Source organism: Meriones unguiculatus, chromosome 10, assembly GCF_030254825.1.
Source record: "Meriones unguiculatus strain TT.TT164.6M chromosome 10, Bangor_MerUng_6.1, whole genome shotgun sequence".
Classification (NCBI taxonomy): domain Eukaryota; kingdom Metazoa; phylum Chordata; class Mammalia; order Rodentia; family Muridae; genus Meriones; species Meriones unguiculatus.
The window spans coordinates 22,441,719-22,461,508 of NC_083358.1; the positions used below are offsets into that span (position 1 = coordinate 22,441,719).

Consider the following 19,790-nt stretch of genomic DNA (forward strand, 5'->3'; position numbering starts at 1 on the left):
CACAAAGGCCAAGAGTCTTACTTACAATCACTACTCAGTTCATGAAAAGGTTATTTGCCCATGTGTGAATATAAGTAAAGCCTTTAAGGCAGTTCCTAACATAGAGATAGGACCGTGTGTTTACAAGTCTCATTTCTTTATTTGTTTGTTTATTTATTTATTTGAGACAGGGTTTCTCTGTGCAGCTCTGGCTATCCTGGACTTGCTTTGTAGTTCAAGCTGGCCTCAAATTCATAGATATCCACCTGACTCTACCATGCCCGGTGCTTTTTAATTTTCTAAAGATTCTTATATGTATATGTATTATTAGTGTGTGTTTATGTTTGTGTACATGTGTGACAGTACTCAGGGAGGTTTAGAAGAGATGTCAGAGCTCTGGGAGCTGGAGTTAACAGGCAGTTATTAGCTTCCAAGTAGGTGCTGGTAGTTGAACCCATGTCCTCTGCAGGAGCAGCAAGTGCTCTTAACATCTGAGCCATCTTGCCAGGCAGAAACTCTTATTTTTAACGTTGTTAGCACTTATTGTTACTTGTTGGTCAGTTCCTCTGCGACAAAAAATGCCTTCAGCAAGTCTTTTGAGGACTCACACTCAGAGAGAGTAAAACAAGCAGAATTTGGAAGACTGAGTTACAATAGAGCCCATGGTGTGAACTCTGAAATCGGAGTAGTCTTTCTGAGGTGTTCATGTTCAGCAAGGGTACTTACTTGGGCCTTTGTACATCAATACTGACTCAGAACTTCAGCTGCACCCCTTTAGCAGCCTACACTTCTAGCAGCTAGGAAATGGGGTCTATTCTGATGGGTGGATTTGGGTAGTGCACCAAATGGTTACTACATTACTATCATCTAATGTTCTCCTTGGGTCCCTATCACTGTCAGGAACGATAGAACCTTTATGATCATTGACTGTCATCTGCCACTATACTTTCTCCTCACAACAGGTGGACTTTCCACGACAGGGGCACATACCCTTTTCTGCTGGGCCTATCAGCAGTTCTCACATTGTCATATTGTTTGCAGCCACATCAATCCATGGAAGGGTCATCCTTCAAGCCAGCTTGAGGCCAAATCTGCTTTATATGTGCATATGTGTTTCCTGATCACTTAGAAGCCCTAGGTGGGCTGGCCAAGACTTGGTGGTCACAGGGAGTTCATGCCTGCCCCCACCTCACAGGAAGTGGCGCCCAGCTCTCCCCACCTCAACGCAGATGCTTTTCCTGTTGGGAATAAAGCGCCAGAGGCTCAACTTCCTTCCTTTCTTTCTGCTTTGGAGAGGGAGGGGCCTTTGAAGAAGGGGCTTCTGGGCTGGGAAGTGGGAGAGAGGCTTCCTTGGGGAGAAGAATTCGGCTACTGGTGCCAGAGGAGCTGGAGTCGCTCTGGTCCCGTGAGCAGTGAGGGTGTGCCCAGCTCTGCAGGAGAGAGGAGGCCATTCTCAAGGCCAAGGCCATTTGCAGAGGAGGGAGAACTGGACACCAGTCAGATCTGGTAAGTTCTGTACCAAACTGTCCTGGGCATTACAGATCAGAAAAGGGGACTTGCAGCTAGCATGGTAGGCCTATTCACATACTCTCAACACTTGGCATCTGCAGAGGCACACCCCAAAACCCCAGAGAACCAAGGCCTCCTTTGGTTGCCCTTCTATCATACCTCCTTCTCTCTTGTTTCCTGAAGGGGCTAGGCAAGACCCTTGCTCCTCTTTCTCAGGGGAGGGTCAAAGGAACATCCACTCTGCCCGATCCCCTCCAGGCTCTCAACCTCAACTCCTACCACAGCTCCAGCTCCTCTTTCCCAGGGGAGGGTCAAAGGAACATCCACTCTGCCTGATCCCCTCCAGGCTCTCAACCCCAACTCCTACCACAGCTCCAGCTCCCTGAGGTACACCATGGATTCAGCAGCCAAGGACAAAGTACAGCCCACACTTCTTCCTGGTATGAGCTTTGCTAGCTGGGCTTGGGGAAGGATGATGGTGAGGAAAAAAAAAATGGAAATGGTGGACTGGGGCTGGGTTTTCCTGCCAGGTCTGGCTAGAGCTCTACGGGATAGTTAAGAGTGGGCTATTCTGGGGACAGGCTGAGGAAACAGATTGTCATCAGGTTTGTTAGCCACAGGCCCTCCCTGACTGACACAACCATCCGCCCAGGCTCTTCCTGCCCAAGGCCCGAGTGGGCAGAGCAGGAGAGGGCAGAACAGCTGGCTCGGGGTGCAGCACTCAAGTGGGCCTCAGGCATCTTCTACCGGCCAGAGCAGCTGGCCAGGCTGGCCCAGTACCGCAGCCGCGAAGTGCAGCGGAATCATTCCCTTGAGGCACGGATCAAGGTGCGTCTGGGACAGGGGAGCAGGAATGTTGGAGTGGGCGGTGAGACTGGGTAACCTCTGCTAGTCACCTCTCTCCGCAGTCCGTTGTGCAGTCATACCTGGAAGGTGTGCAGACTGGCGTGTGGCAGCTGGCCCGAGCCCTCGAGGCTGTGCAGGGAACACGCGGAGCCCTGAGCCAGGCCCAGCACTTACTCCGGGGTTTGTCTCAGACCTCACAAATGCTGGAGCCCCTGAGAGAACGTGTTGCCCAGCACAAGCAGCTCCAGGTCCTGACCCGGCTGCTGCCAAGACTACAAGCAGGTGAGTGGGGGGAAGGGCACCCTGGACCTCAGCTTCTAGTTGTCCACAAACACCCCTATTGGTCAGCAGCTGGGACACGAGGGAAGGGGTTTATTACATGGAGACCTGTACAGGGACACCCCAGAGAGTAATCTCAGCTTCAAAGAGTATATAAAACAGGCACCATCAGCTCATCCTGGGGTTCTCAAGCTGAGGATGTCAGAGCCAGCATAGAAATTCCATTTCGCGGTTGTGGCCCCTGTGGTTTACATACTGAAAGGGCTTTGGCTGTAGTTCTGGTAGAGCATGTACTTTTTATGTTGCAGGGCCCTAAATTCAATCCCAGGCACCCTCCCCCAAATGACATACATACAAAGTACAATATAGACCTGCATCCACATGTATATGTGCCTAAATACTAAAATATATGTAGCTATGTTTGTAAATATTTCCCTAACAACGTGGTTGAATAGCAATCAGAATGGCTTTCCATTGATTTTTGTCTGCCTCTAGCTTTCTTTTTTAAGATTCGGATTTTAAGTGAACATTTGAGTGAGTGAATGTATGTGCACCTCATGAGTGCCTGGTATGTGCAGAGGCCAGAAGAGGAGTTATATCCCCTGGAACTGGAGTTATAGGCAGCTGTAAGCTGCCACATGGGTTCTAGGAATTGAACCCAGGGCCTTGCCTCTGCAAAAAGCAGCAAGAGCTCATAACCACTGAGCTGTCTCTCTAGTCTGTTACCCACCTCCCCAGCCTTCTTGATTTTATTTTCTATTGGCTCAGGAGTTGACTCTAGGCCTTAGCCTAGATGTTCAGATTAACTAATGCTTTATTGTGCTTATTATTAAATGTCTAATACATCACACCAGACTCAAGACCTCAGCATCTTGCTGTGCCAACAGCACAGGTGGGAAGGCTGAGACCTCACTGTCTTTCTTCATTAGTGCCAGCTGCCGTGGCCCACACACAGACCCTGATAGACGCCCAGCGATTCTTGGAGGCATATGTGAGCCTGCGGGAGCTAGAGCAACTGCAAGAGGAGACGTGGACACCCCTAGGAGGGCAGGAGTTGCCAATCTTCCAGGGGCTGGGCCTTCTGGCTGAGGCACTGGGCCAAGCTGTGGAGGCTGCTGCAGGGGCTGCAGGGCGGCTGGCACGTGAGGATCCAGCCCTGCTGGTAGCTGCTGTTCGCGTGGCAGAGGTGGAGACTGAGCGCACAATCCTGGGGCAGGCACCCCGGGACTGGCGGCAGCGATGTCTTCGGGCACTACAGGAGGGCCTGGAGCGGGCCCACTTCGCATCGCCTGCGCTGCCTGAGCCAGGAGCCCTGGCAGGGTGGCTTGAGGCCCTGCAGGTAGCCTTGCCTGCTGAGTTGGCAAAAGCTGAGGCACTAGTGGCACCCTGCTGCCCACCAAACTACCATGTGGTTCGGCTGTGGGCCCACACCCTGCACAGTGGCCTACGCCGCAGGGTGCAGCAACTCCTTTCAGGGCCCGAGCTGGGAGCTGCGGACACCTTTGCCTTGCTGCACTGGGCACTGCATGTATACATGGGGTGAGTGTTCTTGGAGAAGTGAGAAGTGGGACGATTAGAGGCTCAGTATGACATCCTGCTTGCTATCTATCTCTAGGAAGGAAATGATGGGGAACTTGGAACTGGGGCCCGAGGCCGATGTGTCCCAACTAGAACCCCTCCTGACTTCTGAGAACATTGAGCAGCTGGAGGCAGCATTTGTGGCCCAAGTCCAGGTGACTAGTGACTGTTGCCTAGTTTGAATGTCTTGTCGGTACCCTGACACATCCTGCTGTTCTTTGTCCTTTCTTCCCAGCTAAGTGTGGCTCAGTGGCTGAAGAAAGCACTAGATGGGGAGGTAGCTGAGTGGAGCAGGGAGCAGGAGCCCAACACAGACCCGTCTGGTTTCTACCACTCACCGATGCCAGCCATTGTACTGCAGGTGGGTGGGAAGTACCCAGGAAGTGGGCAGCTCCCACAAAGAAAAGGGGAGATGGGTAGGTCTAGGGAATTCCTAAAGGCTGCTTCTCCCTGCCTCTAGATCCTGGCTGAAAACATTCGAGTGGCCAGCCTGATCGGTGACTCACTGCATGGGCGGGTGCATGACATGGCACTGTCAGAACTGGGCGCATTCTTGAGGAGGTTTGCCAAGTGGGGCCTGTTCACCGTCTCCAGTCCTGTTCCCAGACAGCCAAAGGGCTCTGAGTGACTAGGGCACACCTGTGGGGAGGGGTTCCTTGTTTTGGGACAACAGTTCTGGAGGTGCAGTTGTGAGGGGTGCCAGAGTAACAGCAAACCCAGGAGTGCCCCTCCCTCTACCCGCTGCAGCTTCAGTGATGCTCTGATCCGATTCTCTCGAGACCATCTCAGGGGAGAAGCAGTGGCCCCTCACTATGTGCCCTATCTACTGGCTGCCTTCAACCACCAATCAGCCCTGAGGTAGTACACTTTCACTAGCACCTGTCTGAGCCCCTCTACCGCATGGATGCCACCCACATTAGAACCACGTTGGGCCCACAAAGATGAAATTCCAATCTTAGTTCTGCTAATGACTACTTGTACAGCAAGGCACCTGTCAGTTTTTTCATTAGTATTATTTGGGTAACGATGAAATAGTCTGAGAATCATATGAGATAAAGATGTGAAATAGCTACCACATTCTTTCAGCAAATATTTATCAAGGCTCTACTCTACATCAGATAATGTCTGAGGTTTACAGCCACGAACAAGAAAAACTTCCTCCCACTCTTCCTCCTGCTTTGAGACAAGAGTGGCACTCTGTAGTTCTGGCTGCCCTCAGACTGATAGTAATCTTCCTTCTTCAGCCTCCACCAGGCCTGGCTATCTTCTTGAGCATTATACTCTTTGTAGTGGGTACAGGGAGTATTATACTCTTTGTAGTGGGTACAGGGAAGAGGGACGTATACACAAGCTGAGGATTTTCACTCCCTCTTGACTAAGATTAGCTCGGCTCCGAAACAAAATAACAGGAAGAATGACTTAACTGGAGGTTACTTTAGAGGCAAGTGCGCTGGGCGTGCCCTTACTAGCCTTTTCAGAATACCTGAGACTGATAAACTCAGAGCGTCCGCCGCTCCTACCACACGATTAGCACCAGAAGGTGGCGCCAGAATGGATGACTCCTGGAGGGCCATGCGAGCCTTGGCCTTGGTCCTGAAGTCTTACTTTTGGTTGGTTTAGATCTTCGGTATCCGTCCTGCTGCCCGATGGGGAAGCTTCAGGTTTTTTAACTCCAGTAGAAGCCGCGCTGGACGAGGTACAGAGGAGGGTCTGCCGCCTGGTATTGGAAGCACTGCAGGTTGAGCTCCAGGTGAGGCTGCCATCCCAGCGTGGATGGTACTATGAAGGGGGAGGGGAGGCACGGTGTGTTTATGGTGGTCTCTGCGGGATCCGGATCATTTCTCTAGCCCCGCGTCTGCCATGCTTTCCCTAGCCCCTGTTCGCCGCTCTGCCCTCGCGCCGGTGGTTACTGAGTTCTGAGTTACTGGACGGCGTGTGTGAGCAGACGTCTCACTTCTGCCAGGACTTCTGGCGCGTGCGGAAGCCTGCTGTTCAGGTGGGGTGGGGAGAGGAAAGCTGGGGAGAGGGCAGTGCTGATGGGAATCTGTTCTCAAAATGGTGACGGTCCTGCAGCTGCTGCTGGCGGAGGCAGAACGAACAGTGGTGCTGCAGTACCTACGCTCGCTGATGCAGGGCCGCTTGGTGTGCCGTGGCGCGGACGAGCGGACCCAGGCGGCCGAGCGCCTTAGGCAGGATGCTGCCCAGCTGAAGGAGCTTTTCCTTGGTTTGGTGAGAGCTCTTTGGGGGGGCAGACAGTCGAGCATCTCTGTGGTTGGGTGGGAGCCCAGGGCTGGCTGGAAAACCTGCTCCAACATGTTCAGGGCTTAGAAGAGAGCGCTCACTGCGCGCCGGTGCTGCTTGCGCTGAGGGAACTGCTCAACCTTCACGACCCCACGCTGCTTGGTCTCGAGGTGGCAGGCCTGAGGCAACAGTTTCCCGACGTGAGGTGCGGGGGGAAGGGGACGGGGGAGGAGGAGCCTGAGAGGGCAAGGGCGAGGCTGATGCACCCGGTGGAATTCTTGCAGCGAGGATCATGTCTCTGCCCTCTTGGACCTGCGCGGGGACGTGTCCCGAGAGCATCGCCAGGCAGCACTCAGCTCGCTGCAGGCCGGCCCACCTCCCTCACCTTCCACTGGCCGCCGGGCGCTCTTCAGCCTGGTACCAACTCCTACGCCCTCTCTGTCCTCCTGCCTCCCCTCGGGCCCCTGCTCCTGACACCTATTTGTCTGCGTAATAAAGCCACATCTACCGCACGTCTATGCGTTGGGGCTCGGGGGTGTTGAAAGCAGCTGTGAAAGTAGGGGTCCATGTATAGTGGCATACCTAATCCTGGCTGCAGCCCTAATATTCTGGTAGCATCTCGCCTCTGCAGACAGCTGTTCTTTCTGTGGACTGCGTCCCCCGAGCCCTGGGCTCCTACGGAGTTCTCAGTGCCCACGTATCCACCGGCGCTTTAGAAGCCCGGAAACTTGAGGAGGGGGAGGTCTAGAATGACACCCCGCCCAGGGGCGTGGCGTGGCAGTGAGTCCCGCCCTCTTTGCACGCCTGGCTCCGCCCACAATTGGTTTAAGCACGCCCTGCAGCAGACTGACCTGGGCCTGCGCTTCTTCGTGTGAGCGTGCGCGCGCCCGAGTGCGTGCGTCTTTGGCGCGGGCTCCGATGGTCTCGGCGGCCAGCGGTCGGCTTTGAAGAGCCGGAATTGCGGACAGCAAGAGAGGTGCGATCAGGTGCGGGCGCGGCACGCGGACCGAACCCCCATCCCACTCCAAAGACCGAGACTAAGCATGCGATTTGACCCCTCTTGATTCACCAGAGAATTTCCCCAGTCCATTGTCTTCTAGCCCCGCCCTCCATTGGGCACGCCCTCCACCCTGCCCCACGTCCCTTCTTCGCCTCCAGGGCACGCCCCCTTCTTAAGAGCTCTCGTTTCCCATTGGCTCTTCTCCCTTGTTAACCTCTTTCTAGGGGCTCTTATTGGTGTGGGCCACACCCTCTCAGTTGTCGCCAGACCCCGCCTTCAGCAGTCAGGGACTCCAGCCCCACCCTGCCTTCATTCATTCTGCGTCTAGTGAGTGCTTGGGACTAGAGGGTGAATTAGACCCTCCCTGATCTCGGGAGTTCAGGGCACGGTGGGGAAACATGGACTTAGTCTCCAACCGTGACAACCTAGGGTTGTCAAGAAGCCATCAAGACCCTGGGACTCTTTACACATCGGAAAGCTTTCCCCAAGAGAGTGAGGCCTAGATCGAGCCCTGAAAAATGGTTAAGAGGTTGCTCCAGGGACACATTGGCCAAAGAATTCTTGGCAGAAGAACCTGACACGTGAAAGAAACGGGTGAATTCTGGTAATTACGAAGAGGTAGGTGGAATGAACGAAGGGGAAATGGAAGAAGTGGCCCATGGAGGGGTCAGTAGGAGCCCAGGAAAGTATACAGTTTGAGGGTGAATAAGATCCGAGACTAGACGTCTTTTCAAGCAGCTGGTCACTAGGCAGGGTGGAGGAGGAAGGAAGAGCAAGTCTAGATGGGAATCTAAGTTTCGGGGAGGGATGATTCTAGTTCTTATTCTTAAAGGTTTGTTTTTAATTGTTATTTCTTTATTGGGTTTGGATATGTTTGTACCTGCGGAGGCCGGAAGAGGATGTTGGGTCTCTTGCCGCTGCAGCTGGAGTTATAGGCATTTTGAACTGTCCGGCATGTATGCTAGGAACTGGATTTGGGTCCTCTGGGAGAGCAGCAAGTTCTCCTAATTGTTGAGCCGTCTCTCCAGCCCTATGATTCCAGTTTTAAAAAAATAATTTCTTTTTCTTTAATGTGCATTGGTGTTTTTGCCTGCATGTATGTCTTTGTGAGGGTGTCGGATGTTGGTTTACAGGCAGTCTTGAGCTGCCGTGTGTGTTGGGAATTGAACTCAGGACCTCTGGAAGAGTAGTCATTGCTCTTAACCACTGAGCCATCTCTTCAGCCCTATGATTCTACTTCTTACAAGGACTCAGGTTCATCCATTTAATTGGTTACAGTGCTGGATCAGGAACTGTTCTGGGTTCTTGAAGGCACAGCTGACAGTCCTGGAAAGGAGAAAACAGATAAAAACCACCAGATACACCATTCAAACATGAAGCTAATTGCAGTACACTTCAGATGGCAACAGCTGCTACAGAAAAACAGTATAGTTTTTCTGCTATAGTTCCTGGAGAGAGAGGAGGTTTGCTCTTTTTTGTAGAGATTTGCTAGAGCTGATCCTCCTTCATTCTTTTTTTCTGTTCCCTCTTTTTAAAGCTTTTAAAGACAGGTATTATGTAGCCCAGGCTAGCCTGGAACTCACATTTCTCCTGTTTCAACCTCAAGAGTTTTAAGATTCCAGTCATGCGCTACTGCATCTGACCAAAGGCAGTTTTTCTTTCTTTTTTTTAATTTTAAACATATTTTATTTTTTTTATTTTAAGTTTTTCTGTTTTTAAATTTTTTATTAAAGCGCTTTCATGTATTTTTATCATGTTTTTGTCTCTCCTAACTCTTCCCAGACCCTCTCCATCTCCCAACTTGTCCTCCTCCTCCCTTCTCCCCACTCCTTTTTCTCATGTGTGTGTGTCTAGGGCATCTTTTCTAATAAAATCATATTTATACAGATTTTTTAGGAAAGGAGAGAGTGCCTCACGCTATTCTGTTGAGGCGTGCCTTTTTATACAATGGGCACATTCACTTTAAGGGACTTGCTAAATAGAGTTTATCTTGAAGGTCAGGTATGTTGCCTTAATCCTGACTCAGGACTAGAGATTGAGGCAGGAAGATTGTGAGTTGAAGACCAGCATGAGCTACATAGGGATGCTCTGTCTCAAACAACATTAGATATGTATGGAAGGTATCGATACTGGTCTAAAGTTGTGGGACGAGTCTGAACGGATGTATTTAAAACCATGATAGTAAGGGCTAGGGAAGAGAGGGTACAAGACTCTGGGTTTGATCCCCTGCATCAAAACAAAACAAAAACCACGAAAGCAGATGGGCTCACAGGTCATTAGGGCATGAGTATAAACAGGAAAGAGAAGTTACCAGAAACAAGTCTTGGGACATGACAGTGTTTAAGAGGTTGGGAGACAGGCCTGACTGACGAGGAAGACCAAGAAGAAACAGCCAGTGACGTGGGAGGAAACCTAAGTTCTAGTGTGTTTGGAAAGGGGGGTGGGCACCGGGGGCTACAGATAAATGTGATGACCATTAGTGACCTTGGCCAGCTCTGTTTGAGGGAGAGCAGGACATATACATGCCCAATGGCAGTGAACTTAGGAGAGAACAGGAAAGAAGAAAGAGGAGCTGGTATGCAGGACTCTGTGTTGTGCTGTGACAGAGAGCAGCTGCTGGGAGCTGTGCACAGATTCGTGGAAAGGTTTTGTTTTTAAGATGAGGAATAACAGCATGTGTTTATGCTGATGGTAAGAATCCAGTGGAGCAGAAGACTGGTGTAGGATCAAGGAAAAATGCTCTGACTGAGTCCCTGAGCAGGCAAGGAAGTTGGGAGGCTGAAGCCTTCAGTCTCCGGGGAGAGACTGGATTGCACTAAGCCCTGGCACAGAGTCAGGGGTGAGTACTCTGACAGTGACCTTGGATGGCCACTAGGAAAGATACCTCAGATAGGACACAGGCCAGGGGCTGGTTTGAATGTAGTGGTTTTCCTCTGTTTCCAAGAAGCATATTCTAATTCAGTTCTGTACAGAAGACCAACAGGAGAGGGAGAGAGAGCGTTTCATGTGAGGCCTGGCATGAGCAAGGTGCACTCATTCAAACGGACTGATTACAAACAGGCAAGAGAGTGCTGGGTGCGGTGGCTCACGCACGCACGCCTGTGATCCCAGCACTCTGCAAGGCAGAAGCAGGCAGGATCACTGTGAGTTCAAGGCCAGCCTGGTCTACAAAGTGTGTCAAAGTGTGTCCAGGACGACCAAGGCTACACAGAGAAACCCTGTCTCAAAACAAAACAAAACAAAAAACGGGCTGAAGGATGTAGGTGGAGCTAGGTGAGGGGGACAAGGTGGGACTGAGAAGATGCCGTCTGTATGCCTCAGGCTTCCTATGGTCCTGCTAGGCATCTGAGGCTGTGTATTCTGCCAACTCCCAGACTGGGTAAGAGCTAAACACTGAGATTAGAACCATGTTTAGGGCCTTAGTTTTAGCTCTGGATCCAGCCACCTGGGAGGATCCTAGAAAGTAGGAAAATGTATAAAATTCTCTCTCTTGCTTTGCTCCACCTCAGCCTTGTTTGGGTATGCCTGGTGGAAGGAATGGACAGTGTGGAGGGTGGACAATTTTCGGGTTCCTGGCAGCAGACCCTGGACCCAGCTAACATGGAACAACAGGGCGCTCTCTTCTAACCATATCCACTCATGCTGGTCTCTACATGCCCTTCTGTGTCCCTAGAGGTCAACAGTGTGGGAAGTTGACGTGAGGGAGCTGGATGTGACCCTCAGGAGAGAATGGTGCTGGACTCTGGGGCTCAAGTGTATGAACAAGCACCCCCCAGCCCACCTGCCAGTTCCGCATCTCAGCACAATAAACTGAAGCCCTCAAACCGAAATGGGCCACCCCTGTACCCGTGGCCTCAGTCCTCGGCTGCGCCCTTGGCTGCGGCAGTCCCCTCAGCACCGGACTCCCGGCCTATGTGGCAGACCTTCTCAAAGCTGCAATTGGAGCAGCGCAAACACATGCGTCGCAGCGAGAGTACCTACAGTGTAAATAGCACTGGCCAGCGACGGGGGCGAGGCAAAGCCCCACTCGGACGGGGATGTGATCCAGGTGGAGGGACCCTGCGGCCCGCAGCCTCCTTACCTCATATTGCTAAGACTCGAAAGGACGTAGGCAATGGTAGCAACAAGAGCCCCTGCATGTTGGTGGCCCTCCGGCCAACTAACGTGGACCAGGAAAGGGAAAAGTTCTTCCAGTCCCATTACACCTACAATCCACAGTTCGAGTATCAGGAACCGATGCCAATGAGTGTGCTGGAGAAGTACCAGGAGGCCTCTGGACAGTTCATCCGTCAGGTCAGTTCAGCCTGCCCATTTTCACCCTATCTTTGACCACCCAATGGACCTAGCCTGACTAATGGCTGTGGCCCTGTGTGCAGGCAGTTGGCATCATTGAAGCTGTCCTGGAGAAGTTTGGCACTTATGAGCACTTTGAGGCAGCCACAGGGGGCCAGCTGCTGACCAAGTGCCAAATTTGGTCCGTTGTGCGCAGATACATGCAGAAGGAAGGCTGCGTTGGGGAGGTAAGTTCGCCCTATCTGTGAGAACCATCGGTATGCCCCAAATCAGGCTGCCTAGCTGATAGGTCCAGCTGCACACCTGGCCAGCTGTAATTCCCCAGACATATCCCTGCCCGAGTCCTAGAGTGGTAAAAGCTGGCTTTGAAGGGTGGGTATCCTGGCCTGTGTACGGACTGGCTGCCTGGTAGCATCAGGGACCTGTCTTCACCCTGGCTATCAGGGCTTATAAACCATGGCTCAGAGCTCTGCCAACCCTGCAGGTTGTGGTGCAGCTGAGTGAGGACCTGCTGTCCCAGGCAGTGATGATGGTGGAGAACAGCCGACCCACACTGGCCATCAACCTGACCGGAGCCCGCCAGTATTGGTTGGAAGGCATGCTGCGGCACGAGATAGGTCAGGCTGTGGGTGGCATTTGTGTGGGTGGGTAGGATGGAGAGGTACTGAGAGATGGAGTAGGGCAGTGTGTGGCCTCAGTCCCCTCCTTTCTTTCTCTGTGTGAAGATGGGCCTGTTTCTTCCTAAGCAGATGCTTCTTCCTTTGCCATCACAGACGTAAGCCAGGCATGCCTGCCCACACTCTGGGCTGACCTTTCTTTCTTCTCTTGGCTATCTCTATAGTTCCTTTCTGATTTCCATTGTTAGCGAGGGGAAGATTTCTGAGGTCCTGACAGTCCAGAAAGAATTCTGAGGGTTCCTCCAGATTAGCCAACATAGAGGCCCACCAGGGTGGGGTAGCAGGCTAGATCCTAGGAATGAAACTGCTTGAAGACACACAGATAAAAGATTTGGGACCAGTCTAGAAAGTTGGGCATGAGACACCAGCCACTGTCTGTCCTCACCAGACACGAGTCCTGCTGCTCCGGGAAAGAAGCGGTTTTGCTTGGAGCAGTTGCATGTCAAGATGATTGGCACGGGCACTAGGATGCTGGGGCGGAGTGGCATGTGCTGGGTCTCTAGAAGGGCTAGTGTATGAGTTGGGGTGTGAGAGGTGAGAAAAGAGGTAGAAAGGAGCCTGCCCTGGCCCAAGGAGTCTTCATGCTGTCTGGCGTTGGGCGTGAATGAATTTAGGTAGGGCTTGGCGTGGTGAATTTGGGGTCATGGAGGTCTAAGAGTCTCTAGGGTGTTTGGAGTGAGTTCAGCCCCTCACCCTCCCCGCAGGCACCCACTACCTGCGCGGCGTGAATAACGCACAGCAACCGTGGCACAGCACCGAAGGCAGACTGCAGTATGGGCTCCGGCCGGCGAACCCCACCGAGGAGGGCCTGGCCAGCCTGCACAGCGTGCTGTTCCGAAAGGAGCCGTTCCTGTGGCGCGCGGCCCTGCTGTACTACACCATCCACCAGGCGGCGCGCATGTCCTTCCGCCAGCTCTTCCAGGATCTGGCACAGTACGTGCAGAATGTGGATGTGCGTTGGGAGTACTGCGTCCGTGCCAAGCGAGGACAGACGGATACCTCCCAGCCAGGTGGGAGCTGCGGAGTGAGAGGAGTGCCCAGGCTGGGGCAAGGTGAAGGGGGGGTAGAGATCGGGTTAAGGGTTCGTTGCTTCTCATTCTCCCAGGCTGCTTCAGCAAGGACCAGGTGTACCTGGACGGCATTGTGCACATCCTGCGGCACCGTCAGACCATAGATTTCCCGCTGCTGACCTCACTGGGCAAGGTAAGGTGCTACAGGGCCTACAGAAGCCCCAGCCAGCTCTTCCTTCCTCCTCGTACCTCTGAGTCATGTTCCATGGAGGCCTGGGTACCAGGCCTCTCTCTCGGAACTTGGGCGGAGGTAAGCAGACAGAAAGAAACAGAATTTTGGTAGCCCAGAGGAGGTGTGTGACCAAGCCTGCAGGTGTGTGCACACATTTCACAGGAGCCGAGTGTTCCAAGATGGGGGGCAGTAAGGAAGTTTGGGGGAGAAGGCTGGAGAAATAGCCAGGGACCAAAGCCCTAGTCTTGAGTATCTATCTGTATTGGGTTGAGGATTGCAAACCTCATCAGAAGGAAAGGGAAGCTGTGGCACAGATTTGCTTTAGGGGCCTCCTCCTGGCTGTCCTGTGTGAGGCACATGGAAAAGAAAGGCCTAGACAGGCAGGAGGAGGAAGCTTCCCGTCACTCTTACAGAATTGAAAATGGTCTGACCTAACCAGGCAGTGGCCATGGTTGCAAAGGGATAAACTACAGACAATAGAACTCTTTTCTTGGACTCCCTGAATGGGAAGATGGGAAGCCAGTTGCCCTTTCAAGGACCTGATTGTGAAGTACGAGTATGAAGGGGGAGACAGACAGCTCACAATTCAGCAGGCTGGTGTCGGATGTGGGAGATGCTTGAGAGATCCCCGGGTATCATTTGAATGCTATTTAGAGGTGAAGGGGGGGATAAGCTGGACTGGAGAGGAATAGTTTGTAGATCCTGGATAAAAGCTGGGGAGGGAAAGAGAAACGACCTGAAGATACCTATTGTAGGAATAGATGAGGAAGAGAGGAGGAATCTCCAAGGAAAATGGTCCTGAGCCATCAGGAGATCGGGAACTAGCTGCCTGAAAGCCCTGAGCTTTTGTTTTTCTTCCTATAGGTCTCCTATGAAGATGTGGACCTTCTGAGGCCCCACGGAATATTAAATAATACCAGAGTGCCCCACTTCATGAAAGATTTGGGACGCTACCGGCAGCAACTAGAACACATCATGGCTACCAACCGGCTGGATGAAGCAGAGCTGGGCCGCCTGCTACCCAATTGATGTTGGTTAACAGTTATAGATAGAAGCTCTGGACAGATCAGAATATGAAGTTCTTTATGGTTCCGCAGCCTAGGTGTTTCTTGGGGGCATTGGGAGGCCAGGAGCATCTTGGTAAGATGAGAGGCAACGTCAGGTTCTTGTCCTTGCTAGCCTTCCGGGGGCCTGTGAACTAACAGCAGCATGTCACATAAACTCCTGAACAGGGGAGACCTGGGGATAGGAGGGGAGATGAGTGTGAGCAGGAATGTGGGGTGGTTTGGGAATGGAAACTTGTTCCTACATGAGATGTCTTTGGGTATCTGGTACCAGCCTTTCCCTTCCCCCACCTGGCCTACTGGTGCTCCTTCAGCATTCATACTGTCTACCTCTCACTGGAGCTGGTGGGAGTTGGGGTCCCCTGTAAGGTGACTTGCCTGAGCACAGGGTCCTGGCTTTCACTGGGATCCAGAAGCCCAGCTGGGCTGGGGTTTGCTTTTCAGCATTTTGTCTCTCTCACTGGCCATGCATTATTCCATGTTTGCCTCCATGTATTAGTCCATGCCTCCAGCTGGGGCTGGGAAGCAACAGCTCCTAGGAGTTCAGTGCAGGGACGGGACACTTTGGGGAAGAACCATTTGTTCCTTGTCCCCCTCTTACCACACACACCGGCACACTGGACTTCAGGTCTTGTGAGTCCGGCCCCACCCTCAGTTCCCACACTAGTCTTGGTTGTACCTGCCGTTGACCACAGCCCCACAGCTGGTCTCTGGCAGTGAGTACAGGCAGGGAACGACCATAGTCAAACCTGCAGGGCAGGTCCCTAGGATTTGTTATCTAATGTGCAGGCCAGGAGAAGTACAGAGCTGGCCAGCGCTTTCGTTTTCACTTCACATTCAGCCTTGAGAGACTGAGCCAGTACTGTCCCTACCCTGGTCTTTTATTTTCCCGTCTGTGAAGCTTGGAAGCACAGCTGGGAAGTTCTTCTCCATTTACTTAATAGATATGTACAGAGCTCCTTGTGTATGTCTGTGACTGGTTAGACCCTCCCCCACCACCGCACTCCCAGTCCAGAGGAAAGCCGGATAATTAAACAGCAGTCCAGTGATGTGTGTGGCCTCAGTCTACTCAAGGTCCCTCTCATGTTCCCCCTTCAATGCTGTGAGCTCCCAGACTCCTTAAGTGGACAGACACCCTCCTTCGTTTGCTCAACACACCAAGCCTAGTGATTTCCATAGAGCAAAACTTACCTACATGGGCTGCCAAATGGCTCCTGAAAGGAAAAAAAAGCAGTGGGGCAGGGGTCAGATTCCATGAGGGCCCTGGGCCTAAGATCTCCAGATATACAGCTTGGGCTATTTTGGGGATTGAATGTGGTTGAGGGGTTCGGGAGTATTTCACACAATCGTGCTCAGGTCAGTGGGATTCAGACCCATGCCCACCCTCAGTTCTTGAGCAAAGAGCCAGAGTTATGGAGAGCCAGGGCCAGCCTAACCCTCCCAGGTTTATTCATTTTGCAGTAAGCGGAGTCTTGGCGCATTGGGTCAAGTTCTGGCAGGTTCCCAGGTCTTATCCAGCTTGAGTAGGATTTGGACAGGTCAGGATTCAGGCCTTCAGGAATCTAGAAATGAAAAGGATAGTGGTCAGTGGGATGGGGATCAGACCCCACTTCCCAGTCCACAACCAACTAATAAGCCTGTACGCAAAGGTTTTGGTGCTCTCAAAACCTTCAGATTCATCCTCTTGGAAGTCGGGCTCTGGCTCCGGCTCTGGCTCTGGCTCCGGCTCCTGCTCAGGCTCTGGTTCCTCAGGCTCAGGCTCCGGCGCTGGCTCAGGCTCTGGTTCTACCGCAGCCTCTGACTCTGGATCCATTTGTTGCTCCAGGTCTGGGCCATCTCCTTCAGAGGCTTCGGCTTCTATTTCTGGCTCCTCCGGAGTTCCAGATTGCACTGCCTCAGAGCCCTCGGGACCTCCGACCTCCTCTTGCTCTGAAGCTCTGGGCAGCCCAGGACATGTGGTCCCTGAACTTGGTGCCTCAGGCGTCCAGTGGCCCGGGCATGGAGGGTCATAACAGCGGTCCCGGTAGCCTGGGGAGGAAGTGGATCACTTGAGGCTCAATTCACCCCTCTGCGGTTAGTTATCTCCACATTCTCTGCCCTCCATTTACCCTTAGCTTTGCCCCCACGCCCCACATCCATGCCCCCGGTTTTCATCAAGGCTCCACCCTCCTGGTGCTCACCAGGCCCCACGTGCTGCCAATCCCAGGCGGGGTCTGGCATGCGTACAGTATGCTGGGCACAGCGCAGTAGCTCCTGGCAGGCTGCCTCGCCCTTGCTCTGCACCAGCAACAGCAGGCGGCGCACTCTGCGCTCTGCATCAGGCAGCGCATCCAAGGCTTCATACTCGGGCCCCGTGAGGACGCCCCGAGCCAGCAGCGCGTCCAGCAGCAGCCCAGAGTCAGCCTGCAAAGTCTCCACCAGCCGTTTCCGTTCCCGGTCAATAGTCTCCGATGGCCGCTCCTGCGTGTTGCCCATGTTTGGGCTATATCAAGGAGAAGGAGAGAAACTGGGGACGCGGGTTGGGGAGCTGGTGTGCCCGCCCCCCACTGACCTCTCCCAGGAGTTATCTAAAGTTCACCTCCACATCTGAGTCTGGATAGTTCCTCTGACCTAGAGGCCAGAAGAACAGAACTTACCCTCCAACCGCTTGTCTGATTCTGCCCTGGCTCCTCAGGTTCCTCCCCCAGTCTCTACCCGCCGGACACCTGCAGAGCTGGCCACCAGTTGAGCCCAGTTTAGCCAACCGAGCTCCTTTTCCTAAACCCAATTCCTTATCTACACAGGCAGAGAATCCTAGGGTTGATTCCCACCTCCTGCCTGAACTCCCCGCAGTGATCCTTGGATCACAACGGCCTGCCTGATCTCTCATAAAACCAGGACCGCACGATTGTGCGGAGGCGCCCACGCTCCATTTGCCTAACCCTGAGGTCCGGGCATTCCAGAACTTTGCCACTTCATTCACGGCCACACCGCAGCCCCAACAGTCTTTTGACTCTTCCAAGTTATCTAAGCAAGGGAACTGAGTTCTCCTGAGTTTTAATTTTGACGGACTTCCTGGCACCGGGGACCCACTCGTTTCCCTGATGGCCCGGCAGTGACTCACCAACCATCTCTTATTTGACCTTGAAATGCCCAAGGCCCAGCTCTTAAAAGCTGTTAACGAATGCTTGTTGAACTTTTAGCTTCCTCTCCTTGGATTATCCATTTTGAGAGGCTGCCTGTACTGAATTGTAGAAACCAGGTATACATTAATTTGCTCTGCTCATCTATTATCAACTAATGACCACCGCCTCCTGGGTTGGGTGGCCTGACCCGGCCAGCAAGGACCCTAGCATTAAGGAAAAAAGAAACTCAGCTATTCCTTTTGTCTTAGCTTTATTTACAGCATCCTTCTAAGGCTCCTCTGCCCTAAATGTCCCTGTTCTAGCTTCTTCGTAGTCCGTTGGATCACACCCAGCTCGTCATGCCTTGTTACTCTCACACTATGCTATCACTGGTCACTTCACACCTTGGGTCCCCCTCCATCCCTCATATCTAAGTGTTAGCCCTTTCCCAAGGGCACTAGGAACATAGACTAGACATTTCCTCCCCCTCTGTCTCCCGTCATATCCCATCTGTGTCAGATGCCCTGTGGTCAACTTCCATTAGCTTCTGCCCCTTAAACCCACCCCCAGCAGCTTGTCTCCTGGGCAACGAATGCTCCTGAATACTCCACTGCTCCCCTGCCCCCACGCCAACATAGTGACTTTGACAACTCCGGGGTAGAATTTCTTGTTCCAGTTTTATGGATTGAGAGACAGGTTCAGAGGAACCTAGTACAACTGAAATCCGACTGGCACTACCCTCAACTATAACAGTCTTCTCTAGCTGAACGCCAGGCCCAGCCACCCATCGAAGACTCTAAGCTACCTGGTCTGGCTATTTTGATGCCCTCCCACCACCCTGGATCATCATGTTCTTTGCCATTCCCATCCACCATTCAGTCCTGAGGAAGCTAACTATGTCCTGGCACCTTAGCCTTTGCCATTGCTGGTCCCTAGGCCTGGGGTACCCTTCTCTCCCCTCTACTCTACGGACCCAGCCCTCAAGACACAAATGCTTCCATGTCTATCCCACCTCCTGAGAGTTCAAAGGTAGATATCTCCTTTTGTGTGCCTTGGTCCTTATTACTGTGTTCACTAGGATCTCACACTACACTGTGTAGGACAGCAGACAGGACCTCTGGTTATAGGGAAAGGGGTGAGGCCAGCACCTATTCTGGCTAGACTTCCAGGCTAGACTGGCCCCCTCTTCCCCCCATAAGTTATTTTTATGTTAGATGTACCTCCCTTTGAGGTTATCACAGCTCTGAGGTGAATGCTGGTTATGCCCCGGCCAGTGCATCAAATGACAAGTCTAAATGTTACCCTGAGCTCCAGGTGAAGAAGCGTGAGACCTGGTCTGAGCTGGGATTCCCCAGCTCGCTGCCTGGCCAGGATTTGTTTTTGGGGGGCAGGACCCGGAGCAGGAGCCGGTCGCGCATGCGCAGCTGCAGCGGTACCCCCCACCAGCCCTCCACTCAGCCCTAGCGCTTCAGGGCTGAGGAAGGGCGGGGCCCACAGACCTTCGAGCTCCGATGCTGGTGGTGAGGCACGGGATTCTGCCCAATCTGTTTCTTTTCCCTCCCTGCTGGGTGGAGCCGGGCTTGTAGTCCGGAGCGTCCACTCCGGGCAGATGACAGTGCAGAAAGGGCAGAGCGAGCAGGGTGGAGAACAGCAGCTGCAACAGGGGCGGGGCGGCCGGGGCTGCCGGGAATGGGGGTGGACGGGCGGGGGAGGGGCATGCTTCACCGCTTCTGCGAACTCGGACGGTGGACATGGAGGCCACGCGCTGGAAGGGGCAGACTCATTGACCGCTATCCTTCCCCGTCCCAAAGCACCCAGATTCCAGTCAGGGGGCCAGTATAGCTCACAGTACCATTTTGTCCAGCCCACTCTTCCCTCCGCGGGTCATAGAGAAGTTTAGAGAAGGGAACTGACTTGACTAGAATCAGAGACACATGTATTGAGGAGCTGGATGTGGCACAAAATAAAACCGCCTACT

At 53.0% G+C, this 19,790-nt stretch overlaps 3 protein-coding genes across 14 annotated transcripts; 2 read left to right on the forward strand and 1 right to left on the reverse strand.

Moving 5' to 3' along the window:
- The first annotated feature begins 1,279 nt into the window (after window positions 1-1,279).
- On the forward strand, window positions 1,280-7,133 carry Exoc3l1 (exocyst complex component 3 like 1). 9 transcript variants are annotated; one of them, XM_060392090.1, is made up of 14 exons: window positions 1,280-1,485; window positions 1,705-1,928; window positions 2,141-2,316; window positions 2,397-2,616; window positions 3,543-4,152; window positions 4,229-4,346; window positions 4,427-4,552; window positions 4,652-4,752; window positions 4,939-5,049; window positions 5,812-5,941; window positions 6,065-6,187; window positions 6,265-6,420; window positions 6,513-6,632; window positions 6,717-7,133. In XM_060392090.1, exons 2-14 carry the CDS (start codon window positions 1,883-1,885, stop codon window positions 6,972-6,974), a joined length of 2,295 nt encoding a protein of 764 aa, XP_060248073.1. In that variant the 5' UTR covers window positions 1,280-1,485; window positions 1,705-1,882; the 3' UTR covers window positions 6,975-7,133. The 9 variants fall into 9 exon arrangements, with proteins under 9 accessions (XP_060248073.1, XP_021487469.1, XP_060248077.1 ...); XM_021631794.2 differs by having other exon boundaries at window positions 1,747-1,928; XM_060392094.1 differs by having other exon boundaries at window positions 1,747-1,928; window positions 2,526-2,616.
- Window positions 7,134-7,285: 152 nt separating this feature from the next.
- Window positions 7,286-15,757, forward strand: Matcap1 (microtubule associated tyrosine carboxypeptidase 1). 3 transcript variants are annotated; one of them, XM_060392103.1, is made up of 7 exons: window positions 7,286-7,418; window positions 11,106-11,725; window positions 11,809-11,952; window positions 12,210-12,342; window positions 13,107-13,412; window positions 13,508-13,605; window positions 14,509-15,757. In XM_060392103.1, the coding sequence occupies exons 2-7, from the start codon at window positions 11,162-11,164 to the stop codon at window positions 14,671-14,673; spliced, it is 1,410 nt and encodes a 469-aa protein (XP_060248086.1). In that variant the 5' UTR covers window positions 7,286-7,418; window positions 11,106-11,161; the 3' UTR covers window positions 14,674-15,757. The 3 variants fall into 3 exon arrangements, with proteins under 3 accessions (XP_060248086.1, XP_060248087.1, XP_021487542.1); XM_060392104.1 differs by having other exon boundaries at window positions 7,309-7,408; XM_021631867.2 differs by lacking the exon at window positions 7,286-7,418 and adding an exon at window positions 7,745-8,050.
- A 356-nt stretch (window positions 15,758-16,113) lies between these two features.
- On the reverse strand, window positions 16,114-19,484 carry Nol3 (nucleolar protein 3). Of its 2 annotated transcripts, none has more exons than XM_021631906.2 (4): window positions 19,312-19,484; window positions 16,889-17,190; window positions 16,377-16,736; window positions 16,114-16,270 (listed from the first exon to the last, which is right to left on the reverse strand). In XM_021631906.2, the coding sequence occupies exons 2-4, from the start codon at window positions 17,181-17,183 to the stop codon at window positions 16,263-16,265; spliced, it is 663 nt and encodes a 220-aa protein (XP_021487581.1). In that variant the 5' UTR covers window positions 17,184-17,190; window positions 19,312-19,484; the 3' UTR covers window positions 16,114-16,262. The 2 variants fall into 2 exon arrangements, with proteins under 2 accessions (XP_021487581.1, XP_060248089.1); XM_060392106.1 differs by lacking the exon at window positions 19,312-19,484 and adding an exon at window positions 19,115-19,262.
- Between the last annotated feature and the right edge of the window lie 306 nt (window positions 19,485-19,790).

What these genes read in the sequence shown, in the direction of transcription:
- Exoc3l1 (XM_060392090.1), top strand. Translation starts at nt 1,883, where the DNA reads ATGGATTCAGCAGCCAAGGACAAAGTACAGCCCACACTTCTTCCTG. An exon ending in GCTGCCAAGACTACAAGCAG is followed by an intron (nt 2,617 to 3,542) that starts GTGAGTGGGGGG and finishes TTTCTTCATTAG; the next exon opens with TGCCAGCTGCCGTGGCCCAC. An exon ending in CTGGGCGCATTCTTGAGGAG is followed by an intron (nt 4,753 to 4,938) that starts GTTTGCCAAGTG and finishes TACCCGCTGCAG; the next exon opens with CTTCAGTGATGCTCTGATCC.
- Matcap1 (XM_060392103.1), top strand. Translation starts at nt 11,162, where the DNA reads ATGGTGCTGGACTCTGGGGCTCAAGTGTATGAACAAGCACCCCCCAGC. An exon ending in CATGCTGCGGCACGAGATAG is followed by an intron (nt 12,343 to 13,106) that starts GTCAGGCTGTGG and finishes CCCTCCCCGCAG; the next exon opens with GCACCCACTACCTGCGCGGC. An exon ending in TGCTGACCTCACTGGGCAAG is followed by an intron (nt 13,606 to 14,508) that starts GTAAGGTGCTAC and finishes TTCTTCCTATAG; the next exon opens with GTCTCCTATGAAGATGTGGA.
- Nol3 (XM_060392106.1), bottom strand. Translation starts at nt 19,230, where the DNA reads ATGCGCGACCGGCTCCTGCTCCGGGTCCTGCCCCCCAAAAACAAATCC. An exon ending in TTCTTCACCTGGAGCTCAGG is followed by an intron (nt 17,191 to 19,114) that starts GTAACATTTAGA and finishes TCCTTGATATAG; the next exon opens with CCCAAACATGGGCAACACGC. An exon ending in TTGGCAGCACGTGGGGCCTG is followed by an intron (nt 16,737 to 16,888) that starts GTGAGCACCAGG and finishes CTTCCTCCCCAG; the next exon opens with GCTACCGGGACCGCTGTTAT.